This window comes from Terrapene carolina, unplaced genomic scaffold, assembly GCF_002925995.2.
Source record: "Terrapene carolina triunguis isolate 2854851 unplaced genomic scaffold, T_m_triunguis-2.0 Scaffold85, whole genome shotgun sequence".
Taxonomy (NCBI): domain Eukaryota; kingdom Metazoa; phylum Chordata; order Testudines; family Emydidae; genus Terrapene; species Terrapene triunguis.
Window position 1 is genome coordinate 7,667,480 of NW_020664436.1, and position 25,877 is coordinate 7,693,356.

General features: G+C 51.6%; 2 protein-coding genes across 2 annotated transcripts in view; one reads left to right on the forward strand and one right to left on the reverse strand.

Annotated features, from left to right (window-relative positions):
- Positions 1 to 2,037: 2,037 nt before the first annotated feature.
- Positions 2,038 to 13,519, reverse strand: POLH (DNA polymerase eta). Its single transcript, XM_024193748.2, has 10 exons — positions 13,360 to 13,519; positions 13,120 to 13,254; positions 11,816 to 12,042; positions 10,746 to 10,915; positions 9,424 to 9,527; positions 7,767 to 7,886; positions 6,562 to 6,685; positions 4,931 to 4,996; positions 4,011 to 4,183; positions 2,038 to 2,976 (listed from the first exon to the last, which is right to left on the reverse strand). Exons 1-10 carry the CDS (start codon positions 13,494 to 13,496, stop codon positions 2,130 to 2,132), a joined length of 2,103 nt encoding a protein of 700 aa, XP_024049516.1. The 5' UTR covers positions 13,497 to 13,519; the 3' UTR covers positions 2,038 to 2,129.
- Positions 13,520 to 14,006: 487 nt separating this feature from the next.
- The window catches only part of XPO5 (exportin 5), a 35,783-nt gene continuing 23,912 nt past the window's right edge, over positions 14,007 to 25,877 (forward strand). Inside the window, exons 1-14 of the mRNA XM_024193744.3 lie at positions 14,007 to 14,197; positions 14,976 to 15,097; positions 15,826 to 15,898; positions 17,476 to 17,613; positions 17,906 to 18,088; positions 19,452 to 19,493; positions 20,363 to 20,389; positions 20,797 to 20,982; positions 21,782 to 21,858; positions 22,434 to 22,533; positions 23,796 to 23,879; positions 24,326 to 24,451; positions 24,707 to 24,797; positions 25,409 to 25,537. Of these exons, the coding sequence (XP_024049512.1) occupies positions 14,093 to 14,197; positions 14,976 to 15,097; positions 15,826 to 15,898; positions 17,476 to 17,613; positions 17,906 to 18,088; positions 19,452 to 19,493; positions 20,363 to 20,389; positions 20,797 to 20,982; positions 21,782 to 21,858; positions 22,434 to 22,533; positions 23,796 to 23,879; positions 24,326 to 24,451; positions 24,707 to 24,797; positions 25,409 to 25,537 (1,483 nt within the window). The 5' untranslated portion in view covers positions 14,007 to 14,092. The remainder of the gene's footprint in view (positions 14,198 to 14,975; positions 15,098 to 15,825; positions 15,899 to 17,475; positions 17,614 to 17,905; positions 18,089 to 19,451; positions 19,494 to 20,362; positions 20,390 to 20,796; positions 20,983 to 21,781; positions 21,859 to 22,433; positions 22,534 to 23,795; positions 23,880 to 24,325; positions 24,452 to 24,706; positions 24,798 to 25,408; positions 25,538 to 25,877) is intronic.

A 25,877-nucleotide genomic window follows, 5' to 3' on the forward strand; every position in this document is an offset into this window, starting at 1 on the left:
TTGGCCACCACCTGAGTCAGTTTAATTTCCTGATTGCCTTGCAGGAACCAGCTGTTGTGACAGCAAAGTGAGGCAATCCCACTAAACAGGTTGTAATGTCTATTCAGGGGAGGGTGAAAACCCATCATTTCTTTCTAAAGTGGAGGCCTAATATTAGGGGGAAGGTCATTTTAATTCTGTCCCTCCCAAATGACTAAGGGCAGCACTATGAAGCAGAAGAATTCCTTTCCTATGCTGCTGTACATCCCTTCCTCCACCCCCCTCAAAAAAGTGAGTGAGGGGGGCTGGAAGGTATTAGAACTGCACTAACACCAAGGAGCATCCCAGAGCAGGACAAAGAAGCAGGCTCTGGCTGAGGCAGAGCTAGCAACTGATGCAAGAACTTGCTGCTGCAGTTGAGCTGATGGGGGAAGGGAAGGGAAATGAAATAATCATGCAAATACAGCTCTGGCATGCTCCTTGCTATCTACACCCAGCAGTATGATCCTGAGGCTGTCCCTTTGCTGCTCACTCAAAGAGGAGAATCCCACAGCTGATGAAACCGCCTGCAAGGCTAGAGTTTCTGAACCACACCCCAAGCTGCTTTTCCCACACAGTACTAAGTTCAAGAAATCCTCTACGAGAAGGTTATTTCCCTATTAACTGAGCTCTGTGCTAGCAGTGCAGGCTGATGGCTCCTCAGTCACTGAATGCAGTACAGTCCAGCTCTCAGTTGAGGCTTGTTCCCTACACATTCTAGTGCTGTCTGCTCTGCTGCAAGGGTAGTAAGTGCCACACCAGCCCTTTCCACCCCCCCAACGTGAGCATCACTCCCCAGCCTGCCAGCAGAAGTCTTTGTAGCCTCCTTGGTGCAGCAGGGGAGAACCAGGCCAGTAACAAGGGGCTGTAGAGCATGTTGTTTTCATGCTTGGGGTAGAGGACATGCCTTTAGAAGCAATATAAACAGTGATGTGGCCTCTCTGAGGGACTCTATTAGCCCATTCTCCTCTTCCCCTGCAAGTAGTGGGTTTGATTTTGGAAGAACATGATTTTCAAGTCTCTTTGCACTCCCCCTGAAGGACTCTAGTTCTGGACTTCACCCACATCATTACTGGGGTAATGGGACACTGGCATAGGGCCGCACAGTCCCACTGAGCTGTGTGGCCTTGCTGCTCAGGCCACCTCACAGGAAGCACACGTCTCTTCGGAGTAAGGGTTATAGCAGTCTGCCTTGTGTGCACCGGAGCCCAGCTCTGAGCTGTAATGGCTTGCAGGCGCTATTTGACTCTCCTCACCTGTAGTGCTCTGCCATAATCTACAACAGCAATGCACTCTACCATGCCTTGGCCTCCCTGCCTTGAGAGAAAGGCAGGCCTGCACAGTACGTTGGCATACCCTGGCTTTAAAAAACCTCCCTAAAAGGGGGACTAGAGCCAACAAACTTGTCCCAGAGGAGTGGATCACATCCCTCCATGCATGAGGCCAGGCTGACAGAACAAAGCTTGTAGAGCATCACTGTGCCCCTGGAGACTCCTTAGCACTGATGGCAGCTTCTCTGACAGGACTGATCAGAGGAACTCCCCCCCTGCTGTAGGAAGCTGGTGAAGGAGTGTGGAATGTGGGGCTCAGCTACCACACTGCCCCACGCCCTGGCATTAGCAAGGAGTGGAGGTACTATACTAAATCAACTAGCACAGTCCGACAGGAAGGAACTATGGTTAAGGCACTGCAGGGGTTACAGCTCACTCCCAGACTCTGCCCCAGACTCGTGACCTGAGGCAGTCACTGTCCCTCTGTGCCATAGCTCCCCAGCAGTAAAATGGGGATAATGACACTTCCCAACTCACAGGAGCACTGCACGTGTAACATCCATTACTGTTTGCAGAGCAAAAATGCCCAGTAACGGGACCATGGGAATGCCTGATCACTATGCAGGCTGTGCCACCCTGACACTGTTTCTGTCAGCATCAACACCTAGGAGGCAGGAGGAATGTTACCAGAATCTGCTAAGTGAAAAGGTAGGTGCATTTCCCCAAGAGCCTCACTAGGTTCCAGACCTTTATTATGCAATCTTTGGATAAAAGTTATTTACAGGAAGGATAAAAACTTCACAAATCACTCAACTTCAGGCTAAAATGGCCCTGGAGCTCCTAGGGGGGCAGCCGTTTAAAGAAGAATTCCAGAGTCCTGGTCACTCCTTGCCTGGGTCGCTTTGCACTGGAGCCACCAGGGGTCTTGGCTTTGGTTTTGCTCTTGGCAGGAGAACTGGGAGAAGCAGCAGGGGCCCTGAGGGGGCTGGGTTCTGAGAAGGAGCTCTGCAGCTCCACAGCAAAGTGATAGTCCATGTGCTCCAGGAGCTCCCACACTGGCACCTGCTGGCCACACTTCTCACAGTGCAGCTGGTCTACTGGTGAGCTGGCAGGGCCTTGTGCAAACCCAGCAGAGGGTGGCAAACTCTGCTCCTTCCACTCAGGTAGCTCTGAAGCAGCTGCTCCAGCTGATTCTGTTTTTAGAGTGCTCCTGGAGGCTGGGCCAGCAGAGGGGGTTTCTGCAGGATAAGGGAGCAACTCCTCAGGGGGAAGCCATCTGTATGGGGAGGGGGAGCTGCCACCCTTGGGACTGTGCCTCACAAGAGCTTCTGGAGTCTGACTCTTGCCAAGGATGAGACCTTCTCTCTCACTGTGGCCACAGGGATCAGGCACTGACAACTCTGCCTCTGCACTGGGGACACCAGGCAGGCAGGGCTCTCTGGCCACACGGGGTCGCTGCCTTTCCGCTGCCTTCCGGAAAAAGGACTCAATAGCATTCATGGGCTTCTTGCTGGGCTCTTTTCTTGGGCTCCCAGTGCACTTGGCATTTGGGCTGGTTGCATTGGTGCCAGCTGGCAGGGTACACTGGGCATCACTTGTCAGGAAGGCAGCAATGCCTGCAGGAGAGTGTGTGGGAGCCTCAGAAAACTTGCTTGCGTAGATATGCAGAAATGTAAGTGGAGGGGACCTGTGGAGAAAGGCAGAAACAGCTCAGACCCAGCCCAAGAAGTGCAAAGCCTTTCAAGGCAGGATTCAAATAAGTGTGTCAGGTTTCACTGGGCATGGTGACAGTACAGCAGCTGAGAGCTGGGACAGGACATTGGTGGGCTGGTGGGGGGGGGGGGGGGTGTTTTAGTCATGCCTGTTGGCCAAACACTAGTACCCCTTCCTTCTCCTCCTCATGACTTTGCAGTAAGAGGCCTGGGTGCTGCAGATTGCCTGTGTTACTGCTAGGAGCAAAGCAGCACTTCCTTGAGGAATGTGACTTGAGCAGAGGGACCTGGGCCAGGCCCCCTGGTTTCTGGCAAGAAGACTGAACCCTCAGTCCGATCTGCCAGGGATGGGAGCTCCTGCAACTCTCAGGCTCCCCGTCAGGAATGAGCTGTCCTGAAGGAGTTGCTGCTCTGAGCCCAGCACACTGCATCCTCCTGCCCAAGCTAGGACACGAGGGTGGAAAGGAAACAGGTTGTGGTTAAAGTGCTTTTATTCCCCCCCGTCCCCCAAGCCCTCTCTGCCCAACAAGCATCTTGTCCCCCTGACCACCAGAGCACAGCCATTCTCTTCTGGCTAGCCCAGGGATGGCACTCTGAGCATAAGCCAGCCAGGTACTCACACTGCAGCAGGTACAGCTCAGTTCATTCCAACTCCACAGGAGCACAGCCCTGGGTGCAGCCTTGCCCCCCTTTCTATTGGCACCACCCAGATGCTGAATGTGGAAGTTAGTGCTGCATGGTGGGAGCTTGGGGGAGGATGATGCTCAATAGCTGCCCTTCTGGGTGAGTAGTGCTCACCTGCAGTCGAGCCCAGGACAACATGTGCCTTGTGTCTTTCAGCTCTGAGGGCCCCAGCTCTCTCTGCCAGAGCCAGCTCCTTCCAAATTCAATCCCCACCCGTCAGTATTCAACACAGCCCCTTTGTCCTGCATGTGTCATCTGCCAGGGCACAGCCCAGCCCCCCTCCTCCAGCACACCAACCCTGAGGCCAGGAACAGGACCTGCTCACCATGCAGCCTCCTGGGCTCCAGCCATATTGCAGTTTCGAATGATCATGATGGCATCACTGCTGATTTTGTGGGCGTCATAGCGGGGCAGGGCACAGCAGCGTGACAGGGCACTGGCTCGCTGATCGCCTTGCATGCGGATGCTCACAGTCAGCTGTTTGGCCACCCGGCAGTTCTGCAGAGAGAGGACACAGCTGCAGTACAGGGCAAAGCAGTGAATGCCAGGAACGGGCTCAGAGAGGTGCTCAGCCTGGAGCACTGTACTGCCAGCCAGTAGCTTTACAATCCAATGCCACCATCTGTCCTAGCAGGACCAGCTGCTGTCCATCACCATCATGCTGAGTGTGTGAGGGGCTTATACACCTTGTGCATGTATGGGGGGGAAGGGGTGTAATCCCTGCTTCCATCCCTACACAGGTACATTCTCCTTTATCCACATCACAATACAGCATATCTGCAAGGCTAGTCTCAGCCCTGGCCAGCAACGTAGGATCTACGGGTTATAAAGCAGCTCGTTCACTTTTAGGGGTGCAGGGCAGGGCTCCCAGGAGTGAGCCAGCAGGAAGCACATGCTAGGACTGAGTGCACAGAGAGGAAGCTGCCTGCCCCGAGCACACTCATCCCCTCACGTGTACCTGATGCTCACATCCAGTAAGGGAGGGGAGAGGAGGACAGTGGTTAGCTCAGGGTATTTTTGGGTCAGGCCTTCCTACAGCACCTTTCCCTCTCTGGGTCCTTCCTCACCTCTTAACCCACAGTCAGCCAGCAGCTGTGCATTTGAATGCACGGCAACTTCCTCTGCACTCACCACAGTCACCACATCCCCCAGGCTGGTGTCAGACAGCTCAGGTAGCGAAGCCCTGCTGCCTCTGGCCCAGCCCCACAGCAAGGAGAAGCAGAAAACCCTCAAGCCCTGCCTTACTTGGTCTCTGTCCTTGCTCAGTCTCTCCTCCAGCTCCAAGGCCATCTGCAGGAGCCAGTGCTGCACCTGCAAGCAGCACACAGCAGCGTTTGATACAGCCCCAGGACACCCTCACACACACCCAAGCAGCTGCTGTTACAGGACCTGGCAGTCAGCCCTAACCACCACCACACTAGGCAAGCTGCTGACAGCCAGAGCCCCAGGCAGTTAGGAACATTCAAGGGGCACTTGGCTCAAACTAGGACCAACAGGTCAGTTTCTTACAAACCCCAAGATCACCAAAAATGCTTCCAGGGAATCAATAGAGACAGGGTTTAGATTTAATCTGAGCTGCATCCACCATGCCCCAGAATTTAGAGCATCCCAGATATTGCAGCACACATCAGTGCTGGGAATCTGAAAGGAACAGGAGATCTTCTAGTGACATTGTCCCAGGCAAGCGAAATGCAGCAAGTGCAGAAATCTTGCAGATTTTTAGAGCCCTCATCACTCCCGCCTTCTCAGCTGTTAGTAACACAAGGAAGGACAGAGTTTCTAACATGACAATGTCCATTTAAACCTGGATCTGAACTCAGGCTGGGAGATTCAGAGCTCAGCTTTGTGCTACTCTATCATATGGATGCTTAGAAAACCCTCTCCCACCCTGCCCAAAGACAAGGTGCTCTCCAGTATGGGCCCAGCTGACGTGGGTGGCATTTGTGTTAGCAGCAGGTTTACCATCACTTGCACTGCTGCTGTCACACAAGGACTTTCATTCCATCCAGGCATTTAAAGGCTCCTTTCCAGCAGGAATCTGGATTCCTCTTGGAGAAGAGACTTAGTTACAGAAGTAAAGGCCAGCAATCCTGACAGACGCAGCTAGATGACAGGGAATTTCAGCAGCACTATCAGTTAGCTGTCTTCCTCCAAGCTCCCACTAGCTGCTGTTAACCAAGGCAGACTGAAAGGCAGGAGGAGCACATCTTGTAGCGAAGGCAAAGGCAGAATATAGTGTACAGGACATTCTCATCCAGACACATCCAGCACCATCGCTTGCTGGAGGATTCTCTGCGACTTGAAGTCTTTAAATCATGATTTGGGGACTTCAACAGCTGAGTCAAGGGAGAGAATTATTCCAGGAGTGGGTGGGTCAGCTTTTGTGGCCTGCATCATGCGGGAGGTCAGACTAGATGATCATAATGGTCCCTTCTGACCTTAAAGTCTATGAGTCTATCCAGGTGCTCCCTCAGGCACAGCAGGACCCAGGGGATAAAAATCCATCGGTGCCAAGAAGGGATTGTGCACACAGCTGTGGAGAGGGCAGGACAAAGGAACACTCCCTCCCCTCTCTCCACACTGACCAGTGTGCTGTAGCGTATGAAGGGCTGAGAGACTCCTCTTCCCCGCTGATGGAGGGAGATGTAGAATGTTTCCTCAAGGAATTACACAGCTGCTGTTGCACAGACTCTAGAAAGCCTAAGAGCCTGATTCCAGGGCGCTGCATTTGGCATGGTGAAATGGAGCAGCTCTTGCAACACAGTCTGAGCCCAGAGGGAGGGGGCTGCAGCCTGTGGAATGGCTCAATGGCCATCCCCATCTCTCATATCCCAGGTCCAAACCAGTTCTGCTCAGGAGATCTCACGCTCTCTTACCTGCTTCTGAGTGGTCAAGGCTGCTTTCCCAGGGAAGTTCTTGCTGCAACCAATGGACTTAGGCAATTGCCTGGGTTTCACAGGTTCCTGTTCAATTCCTCTACACATATCATAGAGCCAGGACCTGAAAGTCCCACATGAGGTTTGAGATTAAGGCCAATAATGTTCCACCTCTCCTCCCGACTCCACCTGGGCTCACTGAGTATTCAGCTCAGGAAGACCTCATGGCTCCTGCACCTGCATGTAAAACTAGGCCCCAGGGACTCCTGGGGCAGTGCACACAGGCAGGGTTCAGGGACAACTTCCTGTTCTGAACCCAGCCAGCCACTTGAATTCTCCTGGCCTAGACCTGCCTAGGTAGGCAGTTAGATAAACCACACAATGGGCCACATGGGACTCACCCCTTAGCACTGAATCCTTTACTCCTGCAGAGTACTACACAGGTGTTACCCAACAGCTATGACCCCAGCTGCATCTCACACTGGCCGCATCTGGGGCTACAGAGCTAGGTGACTTCAGCTAGCTGAAGCAATGGGCTGCTTGGCCATTTTAAACTATATTCAGGTGATGGTTCCAGCTCCCCAGGCAGCTGCGATGGCAGCCAGCAGCAGGTTTCATTCAGCTACTAATGGGGAAATACCTTACAGCAGTTATTGCTCAAGTGCCCCAGCTCCCTCCCTACGACAGCAGCATTCCCCAGACTAGAGGTTCCCAGCCCCTGCTCTGTGCATTGGGCATTTCAGGCTTCAGACTGGTATTCTAAGCTCCCAGTGCCCAAGCTTGGGACTGGTATTCTAAGCTCCCAACACTTAAATGATGAGCCTCAGTGCTGGGCCTGAGCACTGCCTGCCTCCTATGCCATTCTTTCTGTCTTCTCTAACCTGCTCTGGAGCTTGGGTTGAGTCCCTGGAGCAGCACATGCTCCACAGCAGCATACAGGGGACAGCTGAATGGCAAACAAGGGCTTAGCCTTGGGAGGGACAGGTGTTTGGAAAGATCAGAAGCCAGTACACGTGCCTAGCAGACCATTACATGACACTGCTCATGTTCCCTGTCTCAATGCAACCCTGAAAAGGCCCAGACAGAAACTCTCCTGAGCAACAACCTCAGCAGAATGGCCTAAAGATCTACTGGTGAAGGAGAGGGAGAACACAAGCCTATTATCCTATGGAGACCTGCAGCCTAGAAGCCAGCATGTCACCTACCCAGTCTTGTCTCCAAAGTGAGTTTGGAGCTGTGACTCGCTGAATAGGGTCAGCTGCCCCATGTACTCCACTCCCAGTACGTCTGTGATGGAGGCACCCAGCTTCCCTCCCAGGTGCCGGCTGCAGGAGAAGGAGGAAACATAGAAGAGAGCTGTCACGTGCAGACTGAGGCATGTTCAGCACACCCCAGCTCCCATTCACTGGCAGGAAGCAGGGTAGGTGAGGGAGCAGCGCTGGCTGGCCAGACTCCTTGACCGAGGAGCAACACATGATGATTCCAGTGAGAATGGGACAGCTCATCAATTCCTAGGCTGAGATGTGGTCGCATAGGAACAGGGAGAGAAAAGGCAGAAATGCAAAGGCAGCACGTCAGCACCCACCCTTGCTTAAAATCTATTTGTTCACTCACTCTTCCCTGCCCTCTCCCCTGGGTCTAGCCATTCCTATGTGGGCAGGAAAGCCCCCAGTAGTAGCTGCCTGAAGGCAGATGCTAACTTTACAGCTCTTGAGCACGGCTTCAAACTGGAAAAGTTGGTAGTACACCTCTACCTCAATATAACGCTGTCCTCGGGAGCCAAAAAATCTTACCACGTTATAGGTGAAACCGCGTTATATCGAACTTGCTTTGATCCGCTGGAGTGCGCAGCCCCACCCCCCCGGAGCACTGCTTTACCGCGTTATATTAGAATTCGTGTTATACCGGGTCGCGTTATATCGGGGTAGAGGTGTACTTTTCCAGCTCCACCATTGTTCCTGAGACGTTGTTCATAGTAGATTGTGCAGATGTTCAGAATATGACCGTGCATGTTCTCCAGGCTCCTGGTGCTCAGCTCCCCATCACTAAGGTCTGAATATACCAAGCACGAGGAGTCTGCATGTTTCCACTTGGCGAGCCTTGCCTGTTGTCCCACTGCACTTATTGTTGAGCTTAGCTACACCTTAGGAAACAGGTTCAGATGATGCCAATTGAACTGTGGTAGGCCTTTTGGGCTTGCCTCCTTCATTGGGGCAGAAGGGAATGGCAGCATCTCTCAAACCCAGTCACTCATGGTATCAGAATGAGATGTCATGCTCAGTAAATTGTGCAGATCTTCCCAATAGGATCCCCCTTTTCTTTTCTTGCATGCTTTAACGAGCAGTGAAGTAGTTAATATTTTAAGGACTTGTCTAACAGCAATTAGTTCTCAGCAAGCTACGGTGTGAATGGATCCCGCAATTAGCTTGCCATGCAAAAACCATCCGTTAATGCGCTTTGATCTAGTCCCATTTCAAAGTGCACTAAGGAACTGTTAGTGAGAGTAAACAGGGTCCAAACAGACAGTAGATTCACACCCCAGCCTGGCACAAACTAAATGTGCATGTAGACAAGCCCAAAATGTCTACATCATCAGTGGGCATCTGAATTAGCCCTTATTGAGCTGAATGGGGCAGTTCACACTGCTCCGAGTTATTCAACTGAGTTCTGCACGCAGAGTGAGCAGGAACTAAAATGTGTATCTTGGCAACCAGATGAGCTAGAGATTATTTTTTAAATGAAAGCTTACATTCTGGTGAACAAAGCAGCAGCATGAAAGAGGGGCTGATACACTCTATTGCCAAGTCCCAGCTCAGTCCAAGTCCCGGGTTCAACAAAAGCACATGACTCCCCAATACTTACATGCTGCTGATGGGCATGTGGCTGAAGAGCTGTGGGACAGATGCCTGCGATACCAGTGTCTGGCGATTGGGCTTGTTCAGCCCACAGGCCAGTTTTGCCAGTGCCTGGAATATGGAAGAGTGTGGAAACCCCATTACTGCAAACCCCATATGCTCAGAGGACCACAGGCTTCTAAAAGACTGCCTACTAGGTTCTGCAGTAGAGCCCCCAGCTAATGGCTGAAGGGCTCTCTCTAGGCTTTGGGATGCCACAGCGTCTTCCGTGGGCACAACTCTATTGAGGACAAGATTCAAGTTCCACCACTCTTCACTCCCTGTTATTAACTAACACAGGATCTGAACTGTGCTGGCTAAACTGTCTTTAAACACAGAGTCACCTGCAACAGTCTAGCTCTGAGAAGGGAGTCAGAACCCTGCTTTAGACATTTTAGAAGACTCAGTGTGTTTAGCATGGTTGTGTTGGCTCAGTTCTGGTCAGGAAACGGTGCTAAAATCCCAAGAGCAACCCTCACACTCCTGCCCTACTACCCACCCCATGCCTGTTTTCTCTGTCTGGGCCTCTCCACTTCCATCCTCTCTGCTCCTGTCTTGCTCTTTCTTGCTGTGTCTCCTTTAGTCTTCTCTCTGCAAGGTCACCAGCAACAGAGTGCTACAGAAGGAAACCTACAAGAGGCTAGTCAGTAAAAAGGTCACATAGTTAATGCAGCGGGAAACCCAGAGCTGCAGTATCGGAGCGAGTCAGTTCCCCTTTGCAGTCCTGTGGTTGCTGCTGGTGGCTGGTTGAACATTACCCAAAGCACATCCACCAGACTGGAAGACAGTAAGACTGAGAAAGCCAACCTGACCCACATCACATCAGCATTTGTGGGGTGTGATGGGGAAGACACTGAACTAGGGCTCTTTCTGTCCAATTAAACAGGCGTTTACACCAGTAAAGCCCTCCTATGGGCACAGAATATGCCTCCTCATTCTAGGAAGGAAACACTCACTTTAAGATCAGTCATTTCTTGAGAGGACTCTCTCCTGAGCACTTTAAAGATCTTTTCCACAGTGAGTTGACTGCTCGGGATATGCCAGAAAAACCAGAGCCCTGGCCAGTAAGTGAATCCAGTTCTAGGTAGTTTACATCTCCACGGTACTGGGCAAACACTACAGCTCATCCCCGTGCTTAATGTTATTTTCAACTACATGTGTTTAAATGTGGCCATGATGTTCTATTCTGCTCAGATTCCATCAGATGGTGACTCTGATGGTTTCATTTATTTTACTGCATAATCAAAGTACACCACTTGAAACAAAACCACCCCACTGTGTTACACACACCTTGTTGTGTGAAATCCCAGCTGAACAACTCAGTCCGGTAACTGCTTCCACAGCTGCCCTCATTTCCTCCACAATTACTGCTCCTACTGTCAGTTGCAGCTCTGGACAGCTGATGTCACCAAAAGGCAGCGACTCAAGCCATTGGTGCAAGCCACGCTGCCGCAGATCCTCTGAAAAAGAGCACAAAGGGGATTGAAGCCCAACACAGCAAGGAGGGTGGCGATTCTAGCAAGCCAGAATGAACAGTGGCCACACACTTGTCACTGCTCCTTTATTCCATGGTCAAGAGGTAAGCTCCCAGCACCAGTGCATTTAGAAAAGGAGAAATCCTATTTACGGGACATGTCCTTTGGAAAAAGGAAAGCAAGTCACTTTCCTGCCGAACTACTGAAACAAAGACAACTATTCCCCAACTGCACCAATAGGAGCCTGAGAAGGAGATGGAGATGAGGTAAGACTTTCACACGCAGATCTGTGCTGTGGAATACCTTGAAACAGACCAAATGAGTTTGCCTTAGATAAGACGCAAGTTAGTAGGTACGTTTGGCCAGATCTGCAAAGTGCTCAAGTATTTACGTGCACAACAGTGCTCCCAAGTGGTTGTTTGGGTACATTCTGGACTAGAGCCTAGCACTCTTTAAAGATAATGCCAGCCCATAGATGTTTTCTTTTGAAAATGAAACTTTAGTCTGAATTTGAGCTTCAGCACAAGACCGTGGATAACAGAGCCCTGGGACCAGGCACTCTGCGTGGCAAGTAGGGATGAAAGAGGTTGGGAAAGGCGACTCTAGAAATCCTTCCCCAGACTATTTGCAATGCTGGCCTTTCACAGTCACAAGTAAGTCACCTTTCACCTGTTACTTAGGTCAGCCTTGTTTCCCATGCATTAGGGCATTTCTACACTATGAGGCCTCCATTTTACTTTCTCTTGGACACGAACTGCAGTGTAGGGCAATTTCATTTTACCTTCACCTTCTTAGAGCTGAAGGGAAATAAACTAAGATGAAAAGCAAAAAGGAACTATTAACTCCAGGAAAAGAAGCAGCATCTGCCTGGTGGCTTGGCATTACCTTTGCAATCCACATTCTTTTTCTTTGCTGCTGTTGTAGAGACATTTGGCAGTCCCTGGATGTAGGTAGTTGGCAGCATCTCTGCTGGGATAGGCTGCCCTTGCATCTTCTTGAGCCTCTCTTGCACAGCACTAGTCAGGTCCATGTAGGCTTCATCAATGCTGGCACGCTCAATCACAGCAAAGCGTGACATCACTTTCATCACCTCTACACTAGCCTCTCGGTATCTGCAGAGGAAAGACATAAGGAGCTCAATCTTTGTCATGCACCTGGGACTCAACGGCCTCCCAGCCCATGATCTCTTTCCTTTTGTCTCTCCATCCAACTCCTCTACTGGCTGAGACCTAGCCAGCCACTCGGGCTACTGAGCTGCTGGTTTAACAGATGTGCTCCTCTCCCAAAGCTAAGCTTATGTTTTGCATTAGTATCTCTGCCCCACTATTCAAGGACACTAGTCCGACCCTCATGTGGATGAGCTCAGAGGCTGAAAGCCAAGGCACATCGCAGTCGGGTTTTCTAAATTTGAGGTTAGTGCTGGGGAAGGGTCCGCCCTGACAGATCCAGACACTCAAGGCTAATCTACCGTGGGAAGTTACACTAGCATAGCTCCATCTCTCAGGGGTGCGAAAGACGTTGCTATGCCAACCTAACCCCTCATGTAGACACGGCCAGTCAATGGAAGGATTCTCCCGGCAACCCAGCTATTGCCTCTCGGTGAGATGAATTAATGACACCAATGCAAAAACCCCTTCTGTCGATGCAGGAAGCATCTACGCTAAGGCTACGATGACCTTTCCAGTGGGGCTATGGCTACACTACAGTGCTTACAGTGGCGCAGCTGCACCGTTGTATCACCGCTAGTGCAGATGCTCTAAACCAACGGGAGAGAGTTCTCCCGTCTGCTTCATTACTCCAGCCCCCGTGAGCAGCGGTAGCTATGTCAGCACGCTATCCACAGCGGGGCTTAGGTCTGTGTAATTTGTGTCACTCCAGGGGGTTATTCACACCTGAGGGACATAACTTATCCCAAGCCAAGCTGTAGTTCATACATAGGCTCTGCCCTCCCTGCCTGTGCCCTAGCACGGGTAGCACAGACCCACTGCGGGTTGTGGACGGGTAGCACAGACCCACTGCGGGTTGTGGCTGGGAAAGCTTTACTGCAGGTTTCCCACTCTTCCCTCGCATGCTGAAATCGGGGGCCTCTCTGATCAGCGTCTTGTAGCGCCCGGGAGGGCGGGACCCCGACCCTGCAGCAGGGCGCCAGGCGCTGCACGGACACCCAGCGGGCCCCGGGCTCGCCTCACCTGCTGAGATCCGCCTTCCCGTAGGCCTCCGGGACCCGCGCCAGCACCAGCTGAGGGCAGCGCTTCTGGGCCTCGTCCGCCCGCATGCCCCGGCTGATCCCGAAGGCGCGCGCCTCGTAGCTGACGGCGATGATCCTGCGGGGAGACAGCACAGAGAGTGGGGCCGGGCCGGGCCGGGCGGGGGCCGCCGGAGGGGTGGGGAGGGGAGAGGAGGGGGGGGGGGGAAGATGCAGCACGTACCCGCCGCCCCGCCACGCGTCGTACTGCACCACGGCGCAGGGCCGGCCCCGCAGCTGCGGCTCCCGGCGCTGCTCCACCTGCGCGAAGAAGCAGTCCATGTCCGCCAGCGCCACCACGCGCTCCCGCCCGCGAGACATGCCCCCTGCCCCGCGCGCGCCGGGCGCCGCCACGGGAAAAGTCAACGGCTACGGCTGTAGCGAACCGCGCGCGGCGGCAGTTTGTTTTGCTCCCCGCCCCACGCCGAGACGCCGCGCGCGGCCTGCTGGGAGCTGTAGTCCCCGCACGCAGCAGGAGGAGGAGGAGGCCCGCGGTGCATGCTGGGAGCTGTAGTGCCCGCGGAGGGGTCTGGTGGTGGATCGGTCTCACGCCCCGGTGATATAAGCCCCCTCTTCCGGTTTGGAGAACTGGCGCGGTATGTGCGGCTGCTTGTGATTGGATCGCCGGATATTAAGGAGTCGGGACGGGGATTGGCGCAAGCGCATTGCTATGCCTCCCATCGCCGCAGGCGCCGTTATCCTCCCTTCGCGCATGCGGTTTCCCTCCTTCAAGCGTCGCGCGGTTGTTGGCGCATGCGTAGAAGCCTCTCGGTCCTCATGGCACATGCGTACTATGTAGAGCCATCTTGGTCCCGGGCGCGCCTGCGCACCTGCTCCCTCCTTCTCCCGGTGCGGTAGCCCCTGGTCCTCCCCTGCTCCGGTTGCCCCGCGCGGACCCCGCCTCGCCCGGTGCCGCCATGTCCGCGGAGCAGGTGAGCAGCCTGTGCGAGCAGCTGGTGAAGGCGGTGACGGTGATCATGGACCCGGCCTCCACCCAGCGCTACCGCCTGGAGGCGCTCAAGGTACCGGGGCAGCGGGGTCCGTGTAGGGCGGCCGGGCTCAGCGCTGCCCGCTCCGCACTGGGGTCCTGGCCCGGGGCAGAGCTGGGCCCCAGATCCCGGGGAGCTCGGTGACACCCCCCCCCCGAAACCTGTCACCCCGCCTGGCTCTGCCCCCTGTGCGGGGTTCAGCCCATGTGTCTGCCCCGGGACAGCACGTGTCCGATACCCCTGAATTCTGCCCCGGCTTGAACTGGGTTCCCCGTGGCATGGAGAGCTGGCAGCCCGCATTGCCTTTAATACCCCTGCAGATGTTTAGGGACCCCGGTGATACGCTCTAGGAAAGGTCTATAGAGAGAGGCAGTTTCTCGGGCTGGGCTTTGCTGCAGCATCTTTCCCAGCGTGAATATGACCCTGAAGTTTGTTTCTTTCCAGGCTGGTCAGGGGGATCTGAAGAGCATGAGAGATTCTCATTCTGCTGCTCAGGAGGCTCTGAGCAGCGTCAGAGTCGCTGAAGTAGTCTGCAGCCTCAGGAAAGCAGCTTACAGTACTGGGCCACATTGGGAAAGTATTCCCAGATGATGAGGATTTGAGACACTAGGTGTGATGCTTAAATTGTACAGAAATTGCTCACTTAGCCTCCTGTGCTTTCCAGGGAGAGTTCCCCACTTGCAGTGGGCAGTTTTGAAGCACAGTTTTTCCCCTTATCTCCAAATTGTCCTAATGCTTCACTTTTCCCATGCTCATTTCCATGTTGCCACTTGATAGTTTTTGACTCATTGTTATCCTTGTTCCTTTTCAGTTCTGCGAGGAGTTTAAAGAGAAGTGTCCCATCTGTGTCCCCTGTGGTCTGAAGCTGGCAGAGAAAACCCAGACAGCCATTGTCAGGCACTTTGGTCTTCAGATCTTGGAGCATGTGGTCAAGTAAGGGAGCTCACTTGGGCTGCATGGATGTGGTGTTATCCTAAACTCTGGAGAGCTTTTCATGGAGAGAGAACAGGCCTGTCCATGTCACAGTTGTCAGTGCTAATTATTGTTCCCAGATGTCTGTTGGTTACAGCAGTGGACAGGGTGTCAGGAGATTTGGGTTCTATACTGAGCCCTGTCATTAGGTCACTGGGTGACCTAAGGGGGCAAGTCACTTCCCATCTCTGTCCTTGTCTCTTTGTCTTTAATATGAGGGTAATAGCAAACACTGCAAGAGGGGCATGCAGGTTAATTCATTGCATAGATCTTAGACAAAAGATGCTGGAGACAGGCAGGGAAAGTGTTATCAGTAGATCACTGTAAAGTTCTCTGTCACTAGTTTCAGATTAATAAAAGTACCTCTCCACTACACAGTTTGGAGATCCTTCTTTGTTGGCTCCACAAACCCAATATTTTGTGCTCTTGGTCCTTTTCCTGTAGGTGTTAATGAATCCTGCCCATTCCCTGAACTGTGCTGGTATCAGTGGTGCAGGTGCTCTAACTGGGCAGTAATTTTAACTTCAGCCAATGATGTTGCTCAGTAGGGGATCGGGTATTGGCAGAGCAAATGAACAATGCAGCCTCAGCCTCCCTAGCTTGGGCAAAGGGCTGATGGATTTCTAAGACAAGTCAGTGATCTGTGCCAGCATATTGACTTGGTGCCCTCTGTGTGTTTTGTTGGGCAGGTTTCGCTGGAACAGCATGCCTCGCCTCGAGAAGGTCTATCTGAAGAACAACGTCATGGGGCTCATATCCAATGTAAGTGCTGGCTGCCTCCAGGGTCAAACCACCATATGGAGCAGACTCATAGACTTTAAGTCCAGAAGGGACCATCATGATCATCTAGTCTGACCTCCTGCACTCTGCAGGCCACAGAAGCTCACCCCCCTGCTCCTGTAATAGACCCATAACCTCTGTCTAAGGGACCATAACTAAGGCTACGTTTTAGTCACAGGTATTTTTAGTAAAAGTCATGGACAGATCACGGGCAGTAAACAAAAATTCACGGCCCATGACTTGTACTATATACTCCTAACTAAACCTTGGGCAGAGGGACCGCGGGAGGTCTGGTGGCTCCGTGGGTGCTGGGGGGATGGCCCGGGACCCCTGCTGGTGCTGGGGGGGGGGGGCGGGGGCGGGGGAGGATTGGTGGGTCTGGCAGGCTCCTTACCGGCTTCGCATGTCCCTGCAGCTCCTAGGGGTAGGGAAGGCCAGGTGCGATACATGCGCTGCTCCCATCACGAGCTCTGGCTCTGCAGCTCCCATTGGCCGGGAACCACAGCAAATGGGAGCTGTGGGGGTGGTGCCTGCAAACAGGGACAGCGCGCAGAGCCCCCTGACCCTTCCACCTAGGTCAGGTAAGTGCCGCCCCACATCCCAACCCCCTGAGCCCCCTCCCACACGCAAACTGATGCTGCTGCTGGTGACCTTCCAGAGTGTTCCGGCAGCCCCTGAGCCAGCCGCACCAAAAATCACAGAGGTCACGGAAAGTCATGGAGTCCGTGACAGACACACACAGCCTTAACCATAACCTCTTGCAGAGTTTTTTCACTTTGTTGAGGTGGCATGTGGAAGTGAGGAGGAAGCATGACGTTAAAGTACAGGAGGCCTGAGTTAAATTCCAGACTCTGCCCTTTACTTGCTATATGACCCTGGGAGAGACACCATTTCCCTCTCTACCTCAGTATCCTCATCTGTAAAATGGGGATAACTTACCCATCTCAGGAGAGTGGGGGGTTGTGAGGCTTGCTTTATATCTACAAAGTGTTTTTGCAGTCCTTGGATGGAAGGTTCAGTAAATGTGGAGATTGTCACTCATTCAGTTGAAGTATAGAGCTCACTGCTCCAAAATGCATCTCTGAAGTGAGAGGATTTCTGCTGCTCTTTGCACGAAGGCTAGATGTAGCATCAAAGCCATATCCTTGACTCCCGTGGAGCATGCAATTTGGTCTGGTGCTGTAGGTCAGCAGTGTCTGGGAAAGGAGAATTGTGGATTGAAACCCAAGGTGCTTTAGAGTTCTAGACCTCCTCCCATTTGGCGACCTCAGGAGGTTTCCTGGAACTTCCCACCCACAACTGTCAATCCATCCCATGGAGGCAATGGTCTTCAAAGACCTACTTCTCCTCAGATGACTGTGCACCAGACGACTGAGCCTGCCAGCTGTGAATGCCTGAGAAGGTGGGAGTTCCAATCAGGACAGGAACAGCTGGGTTGAAGGTGTATTTGTGTTTTTCTTATTGTCCAGTGGGTCTGTAGCCAGACTCCCCCATGGTGTGAATGATTGTTCTGGGGACAGCTGGCTCCATCTTGTATGATCAGCATCTTTTTCTCATAGGGAACACAGAATATTTTAGAGGAGGAAAGTCACATTAAGGATGTCCTGTCTCGCATTGTGGTGGAGATGATCAAGCGTGAATGGCCTCAGCACTGGCCTGATATGCTGAAGGAGCTGGACACACTTTCCAAACAAGGGGTATGAAGCACACCTGTCTGTCATACTTGTCTGTACTCTTCCAGTGGCTTATAATTCCAGGTCTCCTTTCCTTATTTCATGGTCAAACAAGCGGAAGTTACAGTAGATTCACAGGCTGTTGTCAGGTCCCATTATTCTAGGCGATCATGATATCAGAGATTAAACCATCCTAGTTATCCCTCTCTGGCTGTTCCCCAGACCATGATCTGGTCTTGATCTGTGTCTCTGAGCTGCTCTCTGAAGGGCTTCATGTTACGGCTAGACTCATAGGTGTGTTTGTGTGGGACATTAGGAGACACAGACAGAACTGGTGATGTTCATCCTCCTGCGTCTGGCAGAGGACGTGGTGACCTTCCAGACGCTGCCCACCCAGCGGCGACGGGACATCCAACAAACTCTTACCCAGAACATGGAGAAGATCTTCAGCTTCCTGCTCACTACCCTGCAGCAGAACGTCAACAAGTATAGGCGCATGGTAAGAAGCTTCTTCCTGGGAGCCTAGTCAGCACTGGGAGCTTGGATATGGGTCACACTTTTTGGGCAAGTGAGAGGAGAATCCGTCTGAAATCAATTGCTGTAGTTACACCATAGAACTCTGTTGTGAGCATGGAAACTGCCGATGGCTGATGAGAAAGTCTCAGGGTTCAAGAGGCAGCATTGGTGTCAGCAGTCTGGATTTCTAGTGTTCATCACCTGAAATGGATGAGAACCTTGCGCTTGGCACTGGGAGGCTCAGTTTGCTGGCACTAAGGCATTGGTTTGCTTGATGCACCATGAGCTACACTAGGGTCCGTTTGGTCCCATTCTCCTAGAGCTCAGGTCAGAAACTCCTACTGCAAAGAGATGGTATGGGATGCTGCTACCTTCCAGTTGCAGATGCCCCTTGTCCTCCCATAAATGGGGCAGTTTGGGCTCTACTTTACTACCATTATAATCCTACGATACCGGAGATGTGCAGATTGCTCAAGGCGTGTAATAATGGCAGATCTTTGCCCCGAGGAGCTTGTAGTCTGATCCGGTGAGAGTGAGATGGGGTTGGGAAGGTGAGGGATACAGCAGTGACCAATCCAGAGACAAGCTTCTTATGTGCACCTCTTGTTCCCTTTTATAATGTGTTAAAATGTGGAGTAATGCTTAGCATGACAACAGCGTGGTGGAGATGGAGCAGTGACAGGCTGTATCCTATTCGCCGAGAGGGACACTTCAACCCATTTCCTTGGCACATTCACTGGCCACATAGACTAGCGGTTCTCAACCAGGGGCACATGTACCCCTGGGGGTACGCAGAGATCTTCCAGGGGGTACACCAACTCATCTAGATATTTGCCTAGTTTTACAATAGGCTACGTAAAAAGCACCAGCGAAGTCAGTACAAACTAAAATTTCGTACAGAGAATGACTTGTTTATACTGTTCTATATACTATACACTGAAATGTAAGTACAATATTTATATTCCAATTGATTTATTTTATAATGATATGGTAAAAATTGGAAAGTAAGCAATTTTTCAGTACTAGTGTGCTGGAACACCTGTATTTTTATGTCTGATTTTGTAAGCAAGTAGTTTTTAAGTGAGGTGAAACTTGGGGGTACGCAAGACAAATCAGACTCCTGCAAGGGGTACAGTAGTCTGGAAAGGTTCAGAGCCACTGGCATAGACAATTCCATAGAACTGTGTATTTCTTTGTGCCGTTTACGGCTGACCCATGGTGGGTAGGAAACCTTGTTGCGTTTCGTAGTTCAGTTGAATACATTTCCAGCTGAGGTCTGAATTACGATGCTGAGACTCTGAAGTGTGGTTTCTTCTGCTAATGGTGGAATCCTTCTGCTTGGCCAGGTGGGAGCGCCCCAGGAGCGAGATGCACTTACCACTCCACAGGTTAGCAGATCTTTGAGCTCTTTGTGGACAGGGTGAATATTGAGGGTTGGGTGTCCAGCTACCAGTTTGCACGCGGGATTGAGAGGGAGGGAATTTCCAAGCCTGGGTGCTGTACTCTGCAGTGCTCTTAGATATTCAGCTGTGGTGTGGTGGGTCTGTACTTAGGTATTTGGGGTACACCTGGTGACTTGAGTCATTGCACTGTAAATGTTGACAGAATGGAGTTTCCAAAGCAAAACCTTGCAGCAGAAAGGGATGCTTGCAATTTCCTTGCATGCAGAAAAACAGAGCATCTGCTCAGATCAGACTCTGCTGTTGCATAATTTAGGCAATAAGATGGCACACACAGTGCATTGTTGCTGTTAAGCAGTTAGAGCTGGGGACTGTAAGTCAGGACTCCTGGGTTCCATTGCTAGCTCTGCCACTGCCTTGCTTTGTGGTCTTGGTCAAGTCACTTCTTTCTAAGCATTAGTTTCATTAGAATGAGGCCACCAACGCTTCCCAGAGGTTGTGATCCTTGAACGTAAGATGCTTTAAAAGGGTAGCAAAGGCATCTTCTTCCCTGGAAGTTTCAAGGAAGTATTGGAACCCACGTACACACATTCAGAGGAACGAGCCACCTGGAACATCTTCTTTCAGAGGAGAGAATCTGTGGCTTAACTTCCAGTGGAAAGTCCTGGGGAAGTGGTAGCGATGGCTGGGGCATTTTCCCGAGCTGGAAAATGTGTTGCAGCCTCTTTCACCGGGCATCTATTCACTGAGGCTTCTCCGGGCTGCACCCTCTTGAATGAGCCAAGGACTGCCCAGCAGTGGATGGGAGGAGATGTGCACCACAGCAGCTCACTTACTGTCTCTTGTTCTCTTTTCAGAAGACTGACCTGGCTCAGGAACCAAAGGTGAGTACGGCCTGGGGAGGCAGTGCACACTGAGGCTGTTTGGAGCCAGACTCAGGTTTCCATGCTGTAGCCTGTCACCAGCCACCAAGTTGCAGTTTATATTTTGGTTAATTACCTTACTGTCTGGAAAGGAGGAAACTGCTCATTTCAAGCAGCCCTGACGTCGTTAGCCTGAGGACTTTGCCCCACTTTCCCTAACCACTGCCACCTCAGTTACTTTCCCAGAGAAGGGCACTTCAGAAAGTAGTTGCTGTCATATAATGCATGTACATCTCCAACATGGAGAAGTCAGCTGTGGCTGAGATATGGGTTTCCCTGCATCTGGGCCAGAGGCAAAGCTCTGCACTGAGATTGTTTACATATAAATTCTTTCTGGCTCTGAACTGTTGGCTATGGTCTATTTGCAGGCCCAGGCAAACTGCCGCGTTGGGATAGCAGCACTGAACACCCTGGCAGGCTACATTGACTGGGTGGCCATGAGCCACATCACAGCAGATAACTGCAAGCTCCTGGAGATGCTGTGCTTGCTCCTGAATGAACCCGAGCTACAAGTGGGAGCAGCAGAGTGTCTTCTGATCGCTGTCAGCAGGAAAGTGAGTTTCTCCTCCCGAGCCTCCCTTGCCCCTCCCACCCTCCGCATTCCCCTCCGCTCCCTGGGTTTATTCTTAGTTTATCAAGTTGAGCGATGGTAATGTCACTCCTTTATCTAAGGAATCAAGTCACCTGCCTCTTTGGCAGCCCAGATGCCTGAGTGACTTTAGGGTGGATGCTTCCCCAGGACAAGGGACAGAGCAGTTTCTGGAACTCACCCAGGCCCTGTTTTCTCTGTCTGCCCTTCCATACAGCTTTGAAGCTTGAAATCTCTGCTTGAGCAAATACCATTAACTCATTCCTAACCCCTGCTGTCCGCAGTGCTCTCTGCCGCAGAGGAGTGTTGGGGTATTGCCGTCTAGCTGTAAGAACCTAGTGAGATTTCTGATGCACAGTAAAGTTTCTCTGAAACAGCACCATAGAGGTGTGCCCTCTATGTTCTGCTGCCATGCCCATCCAGGGTATGTTTATCCCAGATCAGTAGCACAAGCGCAGTGCTCACAAGCAACCCTACAATAACAAACCAGTCCAGCTGCCCTGCAGCAAGAAGCCAATATGCAATGGAAGAAGAAATAGGCCTATAAGGACCAGATTTTGGTTTAAGGCTCCCAATGGGGTTACTGGAGAAAACTACCTGATTCTCCAAGAGTTCTTTAGTTTCTTGTTGCATTTTGTTCTGCTCAGTGGTGGAATGCAAGTCCCCAAATGGTAGCACAGCTAGTGATCTGCCAGCTCCCTCTCGCTGATGGGATGAGGTGTGGTCATGTGTTTTGACCAGTGTTTACTTTGCTTTTTGTCTAGGGGAAGCTGGAGGATCGGAAGCCCCTTATGGTCTTGTTTGGAGATGTTGCCATGCACTACATACTTTCTGCTGCGCAGTGAGTACCATCCAGCTGCTGTGGTAGCACATCATGGTCTTAAGTGGAAACTGGCTATGGCTGGCCTGTATTAATAAGTACCTCCCCGCCCCAAGCTGTACAACTAAAACTGGTCTCTTGGAAATTACCTCAGCACCTGTTCCCATCATGGCCTTCGCTCAGGTGTGGATAGAGTTCTTAGCCTTGTACCATCGAGTGCTGTTTATCGAACCACTGCTGTGCACGGATCCTGAGTGTGGGCAGCATGCAGATCCAGTCTGGCCTGATGGCAGCAAGCTGGCATTGGGTTAGGAGAGGGTAGAAAGTGTTACTTTTCCCATACTTGAAAAGCCAACCATTTTCCTAACTCCCAACTTCCTGAAATCTTCTCTTTTCGCCTGAGATTGATCAAGAGATATTGGGAGAAGGTCCAAAGGGTTTAGTCTAGAAATATTTCTAATCTTAAAATTGGATCTCCTCATACCAGTAATTTCAGTAATGGGGAAGGGAACCCAACCATGCTGATGTCAAATTGTCTTCCCAACTTAACTACCGTGTATGTAATCCTGACCTGCCCTTTCCCTTCTCCCTCCCAGGACAGCAGATGGTGAAGGCCTGGTAGAGAAGCATTATGTTTTCTTGAAGAGACTTTGCCAGGTCTTGTGTGCTTTGGGCAGTCAGCTGTGTGCATTAGTGGTGAGTCCTCTGCAAACACTGGAAGCAGTCCTGACAAGACTGTCTTTCAGGGGAACGATTGGGGATATGGATACCATGATTCTCGTTTGTACCATTGATGTGGACAGCTCCAGTTCTTTCCTCTAAACATGGAGGGAATAGAAAGGGCCTTGCATGCAGTGAAACCTGGCACATGTTTGCTGCCAACTCTTCTAGGGGTGTGCTGGGAACTTTGAATCTTCCACCGACTGCACCAAAGAGGGGATGTAACAAGAGCTGTCATTTAATAAGGGAGCTGGCTTGCTGAAAGATGTTGTTTGTGAAAAGACCAGGTCAGCTGGCTACAGAGAACTGGTGTGACAGTAAACTCTTGGGGAGCTGCGGGAGGAAGGAAAATCCTAAACCACTTGAGAAGATAGACTTAACAAGAAGTGGCTCTAGGAGGTTTGACTACTTCAAGCTAAGGTGACTTCACTCACTGTTATGGTGGAGGGGAGCCTTGGCTATTAATCCTTAGCAAAGCCTGCTGTGAGTGGCAAGGGCCTGTGGCCCTTTATGATACAGGCTCAGCTCAGTCCAGGGATGGCAGAGTGACAGGCAACCCCACAGAAAGGTGTGCTGCTAAGGAAATCCTGGGAAGAACAGCCCCAGAGAAGGGAGCACTCAAGACAGCACTAGGTCAGAGAGTACTGCCAAAGTGAAGAGAAGCAGCACCTTGAAAAGAAGTTTCTGAATTTGGGGCACAAAGCCTGTGGGCTGTCTCCCTAGGGAAATCTTGGACTTCCCAGGAAGAGGGGAGGGAGGCACCCTGAACATGAGACACTTCTGGGGCAATGAGACTGAAAGCTGTTGAATGTACGTGTAGGTGAAGTAAATACTGATGCTTTTTTAAGAACTGCCACATCTCTGGTCTCCTTTTTCCCTCCATTTCTGGGGTAGTCAGGTCATCCTGCCCCTCCCCCCCCCAGTCAATACCTCATGATGGATTGGGTGTTGTGGAGTGGTTATAACTTTTTCCAAGCTACTCATAGTCCATCCTTTTCTCCTAAACGTGGCCGTTGTCTCCTTTGGCAACTCCAGGGCAGGTAATGGGAACTTGGCGCTCTGAAGCGGCAGCAGTTTCAGAACTTTTTCAGCCATTATGCGCTGGCTTTTCTGTCCCCAGCACATTGTGCTCCTGGTTTCCAAGTGGCGCTGCCACTCGGCTCCTCCACTCTACTGCTGAAGCATTATCTGAAATCACTCGTCGTTTTGTCTGAAATTACTCATCCTTCCGTTAACAGGGCTCGGATTCTGACGTGGACACACCAGCCAACCTTGGGAAATACCTGGACTCGTTTCTAGCTTTCACAACCCATCCCAGCCAGGTAGGGGAAAGGGAGAGGGGGCTCTGAGTGCAGCGTGTGTAGTTAAACCACAACGTAGGAGGCCGTGTCACTCCTGCTGCAGAGGGAATCAGCTCATGTCTGTTATGTTTTCGAGAGCCATCTGCCATTTTTCAACCATTTTCTCCTCTGAGGATGTGGAAGGCGATGTGGTCGGTGCTGCACTGCCATCCAGTGTCCTATAAAGCCCACACAGCATGGAGAGCACAGGGTTCAGAGACTGGAGCAAACCCTGGTATTTGCTTGGTGGGAGACTCTTTCTCATTTGCCAGAGTAGCTTGGCAGTTTTGGCTGGGCCTGGAAAGTGCATGGCCTGAATTAGGGAGTCATTGTAGCTTGCCATTCCCCTTTTAGCACAAAGGTTCAAGCTTCTGCACCAGAGAGTACAATCCTGTTGAAACTTTTGTTCTTTCTTCTTTTCCCACCAGTTTCTGCGCTCTTCCACTCAGATCACCTGGGGAGCCCTCTTTCGACATGAAATCCTATCCCGTGACCCTCTGCTGTTGGCTATGATCCCAAAGTACCTTCGTGCATCTATGACTAACCTAGTGAAGGTATGCAGGAGCTCTGTTCTGCTGGGTGTGAGCTGGTGGTGCCTCGGAGAATGTTTCATAGTGGTAACAGTGGAGAAGCTGGGTTTTTGACACAGCAGTGTAGAGCATCATCTCCAGGCTGCAGGATAGCAGTCCTTACCTGAAGATTACAGTTCTTCAGCTCTTCCCCTAGTGTGAGTCCCCTTGGAGCTGGTGCTCAGGCAGAGGTGGGTGATTGCACCACTCGCTCCCTCACCACATCCCTTCTATTTCCAGGTGGGCTTCCCCTCTAAAACAGACAGCCCTAGTTGTGAATACTCTCGCTTTGACTTCGACAGTGATGAGGACTTCAATGCCTTCTTCAACTGTAAGTCCTCCCGGGGCCTCCCGGCAAGGCCTGCTACCTCTGTCTGAGGTTTGCAGGCTTCCCCTCGCTCTCACAGGGCTGGCGGTTCCTGGCCTAGCTTAGTGCCCACCCTCTCAGCTCAGCAATGAGCTTCAATTGCTCACATTGCTGCTCCAGCTCTTCCCGCTTGCCTTGTGCCTCGTGAACTTCTTGGCATTCTCCTATGGCAGCCCAGGCATTCAGTTCGGTTTCCTCTTGGCAACTAAGGTTTGCTGAGCCTGCATTACTCAGTGTCTGAGGTATATGCTTCCTCAGTCAGTCATCCAGGGTAGCAAGGGGAATGAAACTCGCTGTACTCCAGGACTTGGACAGGAACCAGACCTGGAGGCAAGGATCCTAAAAAGAGAGTTTAGCTAAAGAATTTAATCTTATTTCTCAAAGCAAAGCTGGAAGGCTTCCGCGCTGTACTACAAGCTAGTCTACTACCAGGCTATTTGAGCTCGCTCCGCAGAACTTCACTGCCAAAGTAGTAGGCGCAGATGTTCCCAGCTGTGGAAAGGTGAAGAGCGACATTGAAGGGGAGCCATTTCCAATATATGAACCTGACTCCTCATATCCAATTCCCTTGGCAGCTTTCCGTGCCCAGCAGGGAGAAGTCATGAGGATGGCGTGTCGCCTGGACCCAAGGACTGGCTTCCAGATGGCTGGGGAGTGGCTGAAGTACCAGCTGGCAGCTGCTGTTGATATTGGACCCATGAACTGTAAGTTGCCTGAAAAGCACGAGAGACGAGAGGCTCAGCCTCCTGCTGGAGCCCAAAACGAGCTTCTGTGTGTGTCTTTCGAAGCCACACCTCTTAAAATCAACCAGGTTCCAAGTTAGGCTTTCCAAGGTCTCTGCAGGAAAATTCCCTCGCTGCCTACTTAAACAGCCACTGGTCCAGAGCTTTTGACTGACAGGAAAGCACCTTCCTTCCCCTAGTTCCTCTCACTTGTATCTTTCCCATGAAAACAATTTCAAACCGAAAGGCCAGACTTAACTGGATTTGTCCTTCCTATAAAATGCGGCCAATCTCTGTCCTGAGAAATCCAAACGTATCTGCC

Bases quoted from the DNA above. Each gene is read 5' to 3' on its own strand.
- POLH (XM_024193748.2), bottom strand. From the start codon at position 13,496: ATGTCTCGCGGGCGGGAGCGCGTGGTGGCGCTGGCGGACATGGACTGC. The intron at 4,184-4,930 runs GTAAGGCAGGGC...CTCTCTCTGCAG, and splicing joins TGAGCAAGGACAGAGACCAA to AACTGCCGGGTGGCCAAACA. The intron at 2,977-4,010 runs GTGAGCAGGTCC...CTTTCTCCACAG, and splicing joins GGAGCCCAGGAGGCTGCATG to GTCCCCTCCACTTACATTTC.